The 13,432-nt window shown below is 29.7% G+C and overlaps 2 protein-coding genes across 5 annotated transcripts in view; both read left to right on the forward strand.

Annotated features, from left to right (window-relative positions):
• LOC115878887 (alkaline phosphatase-like) overlaps positions 1-13,432 on the forward strand; it is an 891,059-nt gene that overhangs the window by 245,158 nt on the left and 632,469 nt on the right. The gene's annotated exons all lie outside the window — the stretch shown is intronic.
• Positions 465-5,627, forward strand: LOC115878888. 4 transcript variants are annotated; one of them, XM_030895496.1, is made up of 3 exons: positions 465-796; positions 1,462-2,188; positions 4,002-5,627. In XM_030895496.1, exons 1-2 carry the CDS (start codon positions 631-633, stop codon positions 2,181-2,183), a joined length of 888 nt encoding a protein of 295 aa, XP_030751356.1. In that variant the 5' UTR covers positions 465-630; the 3' UTR covers positions 2,184-2,188; positions 4,002-5,627. The 4 variants fall into 4 exon arrangements, with proteins under 4 accessions (XP_030751356.1, XP_030751355.1, XP_030751353.1 ...); XM_030895495.1 differs by lacking the exon at positions 4,002-5,627 and having other exon boundaries at positions 1,462-3,161; XM_030895493.1 differs by lacking the exon at positions 1,462-2,188 and having other exon boundaries at positions 471-796.

Here is a 13,432-nt window from a genome sequence, read left to right on the forward strand (position 1 = left end):
GATGCGTTTTGTACAGTTCGACAGAATATACAATAGAGTTGAGTTGTAATGTTACGTAAACCTCCAATAAAAATATAATAAGAAACATAAATATTAGGCCAATTTTGTAGATTATTTATTTTGGTTATTATATCAATATTAATTGAAGCTTGTATCACAAGTAAAAAATAACTGTCAATAATGACTTTTTTCTTAAAATTCTACATGTGGATAAATACAGGGTTATTCATCTCATACGACACGGAGTATTGTAGTCACACGATTAGATTTTTGTAAATTGTTGGAGGTCTACTAAAGCTACAATTTAAAATTGTTTTCAAAATGTACACAGTGTCCCAAACAAAGAAAAAATATCAAAGTTGTATCTTTTTAAATGGAACACCTTGTATATTATTACATTTTTAGTTTGAACTATTAAAATAAAGGTGAATTTAATTAATATTATATTTCGTATACTCGTCCAAATAGATATTATACATGTAGTTACACTATTCTTACTTTATCGAGCACATTTTTACAAAGAGTGAATCATAATTTTTTTTCTCTTATCATCCTTGCCGCTGCACGCCCGACCTGGTTGAATCATTACATTATTGTGCTTTATCGAGTACGTACAGTTCGGCAGCTAAAATGCCAAAAAGACGTAGATTTACAAGTGAAAGTGATAGTGATGAGCTAACTTCAGAAAGGGCACGGTTAAGGCGAAAATTAGAACGCCTAGAAACGAAAAGAAAATCAAAGGGAAAACAAATAAGGCGTCGAATTATCGAATCAGACAGTGATGATTCAAGTGGAAGTAAGTAAAACCATGGATGGGGTTACACATTGCTGTTAGTTAATAAGTAACCTATTGTCGAGTTATTTATTAAAAAGACTTAATTAAAACATGTGTCATATAAAAACTTATAATACAATAACGCATACCTACCTAAACATCCGACTGCCGAGATGTGGGGTAAAATCCTTTCCTTCTTGTCTTTTTATTTAAATTACCTTTAAGCAGCCGACTGCCGAGTTGCCTATACGTTATTTTTTTAAATAAATAAATAAATTGTTATAAAAAGTAAATAACAAGAAAAATTACAAAAACCTACAATACAATAACGTATACCTACCTAAACATCCGACTGCCGAGATGTGGGGTAAAATCCTTTCCTTCTTGTCTTTTTATTTAAATTACGTTTAAGCAGCCGACTGCCGAGTTGCCTATACGTTATTTTTTAAATAAATAATATAAATCTCAAACACCAAAAAGAAACTGAACTAATCTATTTTACTTTTTCTTGACAATAATATAAATTGTAAATACGGAGATATGCTCAATGACAAAAAACGTCGTAAAAAACTGCCTAGAGAATCCGTTGTTGTTCTCTGATATGGGACGATTTCATAACAGTTGGGTCGCTTCAGATAATAAATAAATTGTTATAAAAAGTAAATAACAAGAAAAAATTGTTTAATGTTATTCTTTGGATCGAAGGCAAGAACTGCATGAAGTGCAGGTTCACAGGGAAAACGAAATCCCAGATAACCTATGTGAAGAAACCCTGTCAGTAGTGCCAAAAAATATTAGATTTTTACAAGGTCCGGAGATAAATCCAGAGATATCAGAGTCCATAACTGATGCTCAGAAAAATCACGATAAATACATGTCTATTGTACAGAATCAACTGGGAAATGGCTTATCCGCCTTGGCCAAAGGCTTAAATGCACTATTAGTGGACAAAGCGAACGCGGACGTTGGCTCCAAAGTTATGCCCTGCCTTATCGATGCAGGCAAAGTGATTACTGATGCTTTTCATATGATAACGAAAAGCAGGAAATTTCATATTGAAGCTAATCTAAACCCCACGGTTAAAAAAATTGTTCGTGATAGCAAACCCGACAAATTTTTGTGTGGAGAAAATTTTTCGGAAAAATTTAAAGAAGCAAAGAACCACCAACGCACTGGAAAAGAGTTAAAGTTTGCTAAGGCAAATTTTGTAGTAAATAGGCAGTCGTCTTCCACCACCTACGCAAGAAGCTCAGGTCAAAGTGTAAGGAGGTCCTTTAGGAACCAGCCGACTTTAAACTACCGAGGAGCCTACCACAAGAACAAGGTGAAACGGACACCACCACCTCGGACCCAACGAAGGTACCCTGTGAAAGCACCTTATTACCAGAAAGGGGGATATCAAAAATAATGGAGGTGAGTGCATATGGTGGACGGTTAAGATATTTTACCGAGGTATGGAAAAATATAACAAACAGTATAAGTATTTTGTCTTGGTTAGAGGGCTATAAAATACCGTTTAGGGAAAAACCGATTCAGGGTCATAGACCTATAGTAAGTTTACTTAGTGCATCAGAAGAGCGAAAGGTGGCCGTGATTATACTTAAGTTCGAAAAACAGGGCATAATAAGTCAATGTTGTCATAGCAAAAATGAATACATATCCTCCTTCTTTTTAGTTCCAAAATCTGATGGATCCTCTCGATTTATTTTAAATTTAAAAAATTTAAATAAGTTTTTGGCTCCAGTGCCACATTTTAAGCTAGAAAACTATAAATCAGTAAGAGACCTAATTTATAAAAATTGTTTTATGTCAACCATAGACCTTAAAGATGCTTATTATATGATACCAATTAGTCCTAATTTTAAAAAGTTTTTAAGATTTGAATTCAACGGTCTACTGTTTCAATACAATGTAATGCCCATGGGGTTATCCTCCGCACCATATGTATTTACAAAAATGTTAAAACCGGTACTAAATAAACTTAGATCGTTAGGGATTTTTTGTGTTATGTATTTAGATGATATTTTTGTTATTGGTAGGACCCAGCAAGAGACGCAAGACCATGTTAAAAAAATTATTTATTTGTTAGAACATTTGGGCTTTATTATAAATTACAAAAAATGTAAATTAATTCCAGCAAATACATGTAAATATTTAGGTTTTATTTATAACAGCGAAAAGCTTACTGTAGAGTTACCCATGGAAAAGAAAACTAAGATAATATCGTTAGTTACTAAATTACATAATAAAGAAAAAGTATCCATTAAAGAACTTTCAAAGGTATTTGGCACATTAATTGCTGCATGTCCGGCCGTTTCTTATGGGTGGCTCCATATTAAGAGTTTGGAACGATCAAAATACCTAGCCCTTAAGAAATTTAATACATATAAAGCCCAATCTTAATAACAAATCAAATTAAAATCGAACTAAAATGGTGGGGAAAATAGTATTTTAAATTCTGTTAAAAATATAAACATGGAAAATTTTGATTTAGAAATATTTACTGATGCCTCCAATACTGGCTGGGGGCAGTATGTGGTAATAACAAAACTCATGGATTTTGGGGTGAGATTGAAGGAAGTCATCATATAAACTACTTAGAACTTTTGGCGATATTTTATGCGCTTAGGTGTTTTGCCTTAAATAAAAGTCACATAAATATAGTGTTTCGTGTCGATAATAAAACAGCCATAGCATATATCAACAAAATGGGAGGCATTCGATTTCAAAAATTAAATAATCTAAGTAAAGAAATTTGGTCTTGGTGTGAAGAAAGAAATATATTTATTTACGCAACTTATATCGCTTCCAAGGATAACACAGTAGCAGATATGGAATCACGGTCAGTGGCAATCGACACTGAATATTGTTTAAATATGCAATATTTTCAAAAAATAGTTTTTGACTTTGGAAATCCAACAATAGATTTGTTTGCAAGTAATATAAACAGCAAATGTACAAAATTCATTTCATGGCGTAAAGATCCGGGAGCTATAGCATCTGATGCATTTAGCATAAACTGGGGAAATTATAATAATTTTTATGCCTTCCCTCCGTTTTCTCTTGTTGGTAGGGTACTCAATAAAATAATAAGAGATCAAGCAAAAGGTATCTTAATTGTGCCTTTTTGGCAGACTCAATACTGGTATCCATTATTTTTAAGACTTTGCGTCAAAAAACCATTAACTCTACCGCCGAATGAATTTTTATTATTATCTCCTTTCAGGACCCCCCATCCGCTTTGGAGACAATTATCCCTAGTAGTAGGGAAATTATCAGGGGATCATTTCTAAAACGAGGCATTCCTGACGCGGCGATACCAATATTGATTGATTCAATAAGTAAAGCGACTTTTAAACAATATGCAGGAACATATAAAAAATGGTGGTTATTTTGCCAGCGTAATAAGGTAGACATTTACCAGGCAAATGTTGGAAATATTATTGCTTTTCTTAATGACCTTTTTTTAAACAAAGCATCATATACGACTTTAAATACTCATCGGTCAGCATTATCATTAATTCTAAATTACAGTAACGGGGATGAAATTTTGATTAAGAGATTCCTTAAGGGTGTGTACAGGGCTAAGCAATGCTTTCCAAAATACAAGACAACATGGGACCCCCAGCCAGTCTTGGAATATCTAAAGAAATTATACCCGTTAAATACACTTTCTTTGGAAATGCTTACAAAAAAACTCGCATCGTTATTATTATTGGCAACGGGACAGAGACTCCAAACTATTTCTAAGATTAAAATTCAAAATATTCATGGTATAGAATCCTCAAAAATTAAAATTTTTATCACAGAAATACTTAAAACATCAAGTTATAATCGTCAGCAGCCAGTTTTAGAGTTCAATTATTTTACAGAATGTCCGGAGTTATGTGTAGCGAATACATTAAAGGCATATTTGTTAAGAACAAGTTCATTAAGAAAAGATACTGACGAGTATCTTATGCTTACATTTAAAAAGCCCCATCATATAGCTAGTTCCCAAACTATTGGCCGTTGGATAAAAAATATATTAAAAATTAGTGGAATTGATACAAACAAGTATCATTCTCACAATACGAGACATGCTACAACCTCAGCGGCTTTTAGGAAGGGAATTGGTATAGATCAAATCAAAGATACTATAGGATGGTCTCAAAGCTCGCAAGTGTTCCAGAAATTTTACAATCGGCCTTTAGAAGGCAATAAATTAAATTTTGTAGAATTAATTCAGGGAAATAATTAATAATTTTTAAGATATATGTATCTCAGATCTTTCATAATTATAGAAAATAAATGTTTATGTAATATTTTGTTTACCTGCTAAGGTATTATACTTAGGTTTAAGTGTTGATGATATTTTTTTTTGATTGTGTTTTTTGTTATAAACAGAAGGTAAATAAATTTAAGGTTTTGCTTACTGGGAAATATTAGAATTATGTTTAAATATATTATATTTTTAGAAATTTCTATACATAACTTGTTTAATTTAACTGCCAACAAAAAATAGAATTTTAGGGCCTTTAAACATCTACATGTATAATATCTATTTGGACGAGTATACGAAATATAATTTTAAGAACAAACGACTTACCTGTAGGAAGTTCGTTCTGAATTATATGAGTATACTCGTCCAAATAGATATGTCCCATACCCGGTTAATTGTTAAATCCCACCCGAAATTCTATTTTTCCACAAAATGTAATGATTCAACCAGGTCGGGCGTGCAGCGGCAAGGATGATAAGAGAAAAAAAATTATGATTCACTCTTTGTAAAAATGTGCTCGATAAAGTAAGAATAGTGTAACTACATGTATAATATCTATTTGGACGAGTATACTCATATAATTCAGAACGAACTTCCTACAGGTAAGTCGTTTGTTCTTAAAATTATACTGAATTTTTTATATTTACAAAATCTTGTGTTGCAATACTAAAAATATTACTACCTACCTTATAATTCCTGACCGTCCTGATACAGAATGTATAAAAAATATTTTAAATAATTACTAGGTTAAACAGGAATAATTTGTTTCATTCAAATTTAACACCTTGAATATTTTACGAGAAATTAATACACAATTTAATTGTCTGTAAAATTATATTATGCCATTTTTTACATATCACTTCAAGTTTTCGTAGAAAATGCATTTTTTTAAATTTAGACCTCATTTATCAATATGCCCATGGAATATTGATATTATACATTATTTTTAAATATGTAACAAATTTTCAGAGTACAGATTAACTAACACAATTAAGTATGTAATGAATTGTTATTTGAGCAGAAATAATGGTAGTATATTTAACTGGTATACTGTTTTACAAAGATTTAAATAGTTTTCTTTTTGTAAACAAATGGGCAAGTAATATTATCGGTTTTAGCACCTGTACATTTTGTACATTTGTTGCTTTTAAAAAAAGATCTAAAATGTCAATATTCCATGGGTATATTATTGATAAATGAGGTCTAAATTATATGGAAATGCATTTTCTAGGAAAAATTGAAGAGATGGGTAAAAAATGTTATCAAACAATTAATAGATAATTAAATTGTACATCTAATTTACCTAAAATATACAGGGTGTGCTATTTAAATTAAACAAGTTATTGCCGTTTATAGCTAGTTATTATTTAAAATAAATTTTGAGACACTCTGTATAAGGTAGTATTATTTTTATTATTTCAGCACAATATCTAGTAAATAGAAAAACTTCAGACTTTGTAGCAAAATATACATATATTTATAGATTAAATACATGGACACGCTTCAGTTATCCTCTGCCGCAATTCTTGCAGCGAACCTGGTTTTGTCTTGTAGACTATGGGTTTAGTGTATCCCACAAGAAAAAGTCTAAAGGAGTTAAATTTCCTTCCAAATCTCTTTGATTTTCAACCTCATTTACAATGGCTGGCTCTATCAAATTGTTCAGCATTTCTACATAAGCATCACCAGTCAAATTTCCGTCGATAAAAAATGGGCAAGCATAAATGCATCGACTTGCATTTCCTTGAATTGAGCAAAAAAATATATCAAGTAAATTTGAACATTTTATAAAATATTACCATTTTATTTTAACGGAAAATGTTATTTTTTCCCCAAAGTAAACTTACAAGTAGTATTTTTATTGTAATTTTTGTCATACGAACAGCTTTATGAGCTTATTTACGCCATTTGCTTCATGAGTATTTATAAGTATTTAATATCATCTGTTATATTTTATTTTTAGTTATAGTCGTTATAGTATTGCAGTTATTTTAACATAAAATATTGTTGTTTGATTTGGCAACACTGTAATATAATATATATACCTATATAAGAATAATTGTATTAGTTTTTAATAGAGACAGCATCGGGCGGTCTGACTGAAAAGTTCGAAATTTATTTTATTCAGTTAGTTTTATTATAACGGTTATTTTGCCTATAAATTATAATTCGGTTCCTTTTTCTCTTTTTATCCATTTCTTATTCCACACAAATACCGAGACAGAAACCAAGTTCAATCTAGGTAAGTTTTTTATTTGTTAAATAATTTTATTAGTCGCAACCAGCGAAACTTATTTTACATTTGGTCCTTCGATTTTAAAAGAAGTTAATTAGATATTACATCATCTGTTTATATAAATTGCATGTTATTAATTAATATAAGCGTTTAAATATACTTAAGGCCCTACAAAATTAAATTATAAATTATCGTGGTTTTTTGAAAATATCCATATACAGGGTGGTCCGAACCGTATTCCGGAAACTTTGGCAGTATATTCTGCAGATAAAAATAAGTAAAAACTTCGTATAAGTATATGTCCTAAAATGCTTAGTTTCGGAGATACAGCGTGTAGAAGTTTCATTTTTATTTCGATTTTTTCCAAATAATTTCTGAAGTAACGTCAATATTTCGATTAAAATTGGTGTCTGAAAGTTTTTGGCAAGAGAAATTTGATTTTGAGGTCAATATGACTCCTATTTGTAGAGGGCGTCACCTACATGTGTTTTAACTGTTTTGAAGAGTAATAACTTTTCGTCCGTACCTGTATAAAACTATTGAGTGAAAAAATATATATTTCCGCGATTTTTACGTAAATTTCTCTTAGTAAAGATCGCTACGAGCAACCATTCTCAATATATTTAGAATGGAAATAGTCAATACATGTCATTATTGACAAAAAATAAACATGTGCAGTAGATATTTATTTGACTGAAATGATAAATTTTTTTATTTTTTTTTAAATTTATCATAAATTTTTCTTCGAAAAAATGATGACAAAACAGTCTCTGTTGAACTTTTGCCACAAAAACATTTCAAATTTGTGATGTCAGTCTAATAACTATTTAGTCAACATGTTTATTTTATGTCAATGATGACAGGTATTGATAATTTCGATTCCAAATATCTTGAGAACCATTGCTCGTAGCGATTTTTACCAAGAAACCTTATTTACGTAAAAAACGTTGTAAGTGTATATTTTTGTTTAATCAGTAGTTCCATACAGGTACGGATGAAAAGTTATTATTCTTCAAATCAGTTAAACAATATGTAGGTGGTGCTCTCTACAAGTAGGAGTCATATTGATATCAAAATAAAATTTCTCATGTCAAATTACTCCCAGACACCATCTTTTCCAAATATTGACGTCACTTCAGAAATTATTTGGAATAAAAATGAAATTTCTACACACATTTTTTTTGGGGGGGGCTTAAATGTAAATTTCATAAATTACAAGCCCAAACGGTCATTATAGAACAAAAAATTAGCTCGAAGTTATGCAATAATAGGGAACGGAATGCAACATTTTGTATAAAATTAATGGAAAATATATGTAACTTTTTTGTATGGCTATAATATTTTACTATAAAATATTAAAATTTTATCGGAGGGGTATTTATAACGTTAATAATAATTTTGATATTGCTATAATATATATGTACGAAATAATTGTGCATATTTTTTTGTTAAATATTTGCGTTTCAATACAAAATAAATGTGTGGACATAGATTGAATTATGCATAGTATTCCACAATATTATTCAGTATGCAATTATGTATCTTAATAAAAATCTATACTCTATTATTGATAATTTGTATGCAATGAATACGCTGCGTTTCAAACAAGATAGGATGTACTATTTTCAATTTTCCATATATTTTATTTTTATAGCCGTATAAAAATATAGGTTTACATATTTATAGTAATAAAAATAATATAAGATTTTTTAGATAGAAATTGTTTAATATCCGTTCTTACTGGATGTTAACATCCGGAAAGAAATATCAGTGCCAAATTTCTACAAAATAGATTTTTTAAAGATTTTATGTCTTTTTCAAATTCTTACTAAATTTCCAACAATACAATTTAACAATAAAATTATGTATTTCATATTTATTACACAGGTCTACAATGATTTTGGTGCCGCCAAAACTAAAAATGATTTTAAGTATATTAGATACCTTGATTCTACCAGTATACTTCCTTTTTTAATGCTACGTGTAGTTTTCGAGAAATTGTAGGTTTAGTAAAAAAAGAAAATAAACAATCCTAAATTAATTAATGAGATTATTCTACAGGTTAAAAGCTACTTTTTTTAATTTTCTACGATGTGATGGTGGTGCTAGAAAGGCGGAATGGCACGATCAAAGTTACTTGGACCAAGAACACTTGGATGCTGTCGAATAACTGTAGAGGGTGAGTCAACGATAGAGTAAAGTCCATTATCTCATTTGTTTCAAGGTTTACAAAAAAATGTTTAATATAAAAGTTATAGGGATGGTTAAGATACACATTTTATAATTATATTATTATAGAGTATACAAGGTGCTTCAAAAAAGTGTGTCGGCTATAATATATGTTTTTTTTAAATGCAACACTCTATTTTTTAATTTATTTTTAGATTCTGCGTAAAATTCCATAACTTTTTTATATATAATGTTATATACCTAAAATTAATAGTTTTTGTAATATTTCAATTTATTTAAACAAATGTTTAATTGCAGTGTGGTAAAAAATTGTCAGTGGTGCTATTGTTTCTGATGTTGGAGTACCAAAATTTGGTAGGAGAGTTTTATAGAGATGAAAAAAAAAAGATATATGTAAAGATATTTTAGTTAAATGATACAGGGTGTTCAAAATTTTTTTCTGAATTTCAACTACTTAAAATTAAAAAATCTCAATTTTTTTAAATGGGACACCCTATATATTATCATTTTTTCTGATAGATTTTACAAAACTCTTCAACTTTTATTAAGTATGTCATATACCTATTTTTAATTGTTTGCGATTTATTCCCATTTTTTCTATTTTTACCCATATTTTTAATACAATTACCCTATAGAATCATAGTTGCCATGACAAAACAAAACTCTTTATTACTTACCTTTAACAAGTAGCTTCATAATTAGTTACAATTCCTGGTATTAGTTAAACTTAATTAACTTTACTCAAATAGACTAAATCGCAGTAGTGAATTTCTTGTGTATTTCTATATTATGATAAATGACATTTGGGATTTTTCGTCGAGGCGAATAGCCACAGATTAGCGTAATACTAGATTACCTAATTGCTAAAGACTACTGATATAGGAATTTTCTTCGACATACAGTAAAGCTTTTTCTCGTAGTAATTCTGGTTTATAAATTTGGTAAAGCCAATTTACTACTGCCGCGAAACCGTCCCATTACACACTGAAGATGTTTTCTAGATAATATAGAGTTAGCAAAGTACTATATAATATATAGTACTGAACCAAAAAATGTGGTTTTCTAGGCTTGTCCGTGTATATCAGTCACATTGACTAATTCATTTGAAGAAAATCTGTAACTATTATCTCTACCATTTATACTTATTACAACAAATTAAACTAAAATTCAAATTTTGTTCTTAACTTGCTTAACGGACATGAAATTGTGATAATTATTACTTTTTGTCATGGCAACTATGATGTTATAGCGCAATTGTATTAAAAATATGGGTAAAAATAGAAAAAAATTGGAATAAATCGCGAACTAATAAAAATAGGTATATGACATACTTAATAAAAGTTGAAGAGTTTTGTAAAATCTATCAGAAAAAATGATAATATATAGGGTGTACCATTTAAAAAAATTGAAATTTCTTAATTTTAAGTAGTTGAGATTCATAAATATATTTTGCACACCCTGTAGCATTTAACTAAAATATCTTAACATACATCTTCTTTTTAATCTCTATAGAACTATCATACCAAGTTTTGGTATTCCAACTTCAGAAACAATGGTACTACTGGCAATTTTTTACCACACTGCAATTTCACATTTGTTTAAACAAATTTAAATATTTCAAAAACTGTTAATTTTAGGTATATAACATTATATCTAAAAAAGTTATAAAATTTCACGCAGAATCTAAAAATAAAATAAAAAATAGGGTGTTGCCTTTAAAAAAACATATGTTATATCCGCCACACTTTTTTGAAGCATCCTGAATACTCTGTAATAATTTTAAAATGTGTATCTTAACCTTCCCTATAACTTTTATACTAAACATTTTTTTGTAAACCTCGAAACAAATGAGATAATGGACTTTACTCTATCGTTGACTTATAATAATGCTATGCGCGTCTCACTTGTACGCTGCTTGTATAGGATTGACTTTTTGATCATACATACATACATACATACATACATACTTTTTGATCAAAATCTAGTTGGAAGGCGTTTTAACATCAAAGTAGACTGGCTTCCAACTTATTTGGATGCTACGAAGCCGTTCAAGTCAACTTTGATAAAACATTTGATACCATCTAAAGAGCGTAGAACTGAACATCTACTATATAGGCAGCATCTGGTTGACTTGATCCAAGGCTTTAGGACGATTCCCGTATCTAAGTGGGTGTGTAGATAATGTACCTTGATATTCATATTACATCGATGATTTTTAAAGCTCATTAACAGGTCTAGAACTAATCCCTCGTAATTTTCAGCTTTCTTATCTCCTTAAATTTTTCACAATGGCAAAAAAATAAAATAATGTGATATTTTTTTTTTCTAATTTTGGCAATTAAAGTGACACTTTTCATACTCCTCTGACGTTTTGACATATGTTCCGTTTCGTAACTAGTTACGAAATATTTTTCTTTTCACAACTATTAATTAAATAAATGAGTATATAATGAGATTAATGAGATTATTCTACAGGTTAAAAGTTTTTGTCGCTTAAAAACAAAAAAGAAACAATTTTTAGGTATTTTTTTTACCTAACCTCTCTAACATACATAATTGAAAAAGTATAATAAACATTTAATATCTCTTTATATCAGGCATAGTTTCAGAAATAAAAGGTTACTACACATTTACTATTAAATATATCTATATATAACTATTTTTGGTAAATCGCTATAGAGTTATGAACCTGTACGTAGTTTCACCGTTTACACCGCTATACATGACTTCTTGGGGATTAGTTAACCAAATTATAACTTGGAATTATCAGCACCAAAAGAAAACAAAATATTTTGTAGACCTCTGTTATATGTCCGAACTAATATAATTTCTTATAAGTCGTCGTTCTACTATAGAGTCATACATATATTACATCATACAACAGCAAGGTACCGAGCACTACCGACCTGTTTCGATTTTAGAACTTATGCCTTTGATGGCATAAACTTCTGTACATGAACTAGTACATTTATTAATTGAGTAGAAGTTTATATCAACCTCCGAATCAGTTTCAGCAGAGTTTCATTAGACTCTGTAATGTGATTAAACGGAAAGTATTAAATGTGCTTTAAATGTACCTGTTCCTATGTTATTTACAAAATTCCACACGATGAGCTAGGTGTTGGGTTAAAGATGTTTATTAACATTTTCCGTGATCTAATTGAAAATTTGTTCGCTCTACTATTGCTTTCAAAGTATTATTTGGTTTTGTTAAATATTTAAATGGTATAATAAACGTAAAGTAATAGAATGTAGAATGAGTGAGACCTTAAAAATCTATTGTCTCCATTTCTTAAGTTATAACTCAACCTAGAGTCTATAACTCATTATTCATGGGAATTTTCTTGTTTTAGGGGGAACAGGGTTTCCCATCCTCCTCTGACAATAGATGCTCTTCCGCAGAGGAGTATACTTCTACCTCCTACGAAGGTATACACCCTCCCACGGTTAGGATTTGGTCCTCCGTATCTTCACAGTCAAGTAGCTTGTCTCCGGCTGATGTACCCTTGAGGTAGGAGGATCTTCTCCATTTCATCCACCTCTTTATCTTAGTCTTTCCTTAGACCTGATACCGGTGTTGTCCCGAATCTATTCTCTATTGTATATTTGAGGTCAATTCCTATTGTGGGGACCTGACCATAACCCTCATCCCTCGAGTTGATGACTCGCAAACTCGATGTCCTTACACTGGAGTTCTGGCAAAACTAGTGATGTGCAAAACTAGTAGCTTTTCATCCTGGTTTTTTCTTTTTCTTTTTTTTTCTTTTTCTCTAATATATATATATATATATATATATATATATATATATATATATATATATATATATATATATATATATATATATATATATATATATATATATATATATATAATTTTCAAGTATTGTTAGGATATTTCTTTGCTAAAAAAGACTCATACAGCTGTAAATAATAAAGCCGTAAAGCTTTATTAAACTTGATTCTAAATATC

The sequence above is a fragment of the Sitophilus oryzae genome, unplaced genomic scaffold (assembly GCF_002938485.1).
Source record: "Sitophilus oryzae breed Bouriz unplaced genomic scaffold, Soryzae_2.0 scaffold_1536_pilon_pilon, whole genome shotgun sequence".
NCBI classification, from domain to species: Eukaryota; Metazoa; Arthropoda; class Insecta; order Coleoptera; family Curculionidae; genus Sitophilus; species Sitophilus oryzae.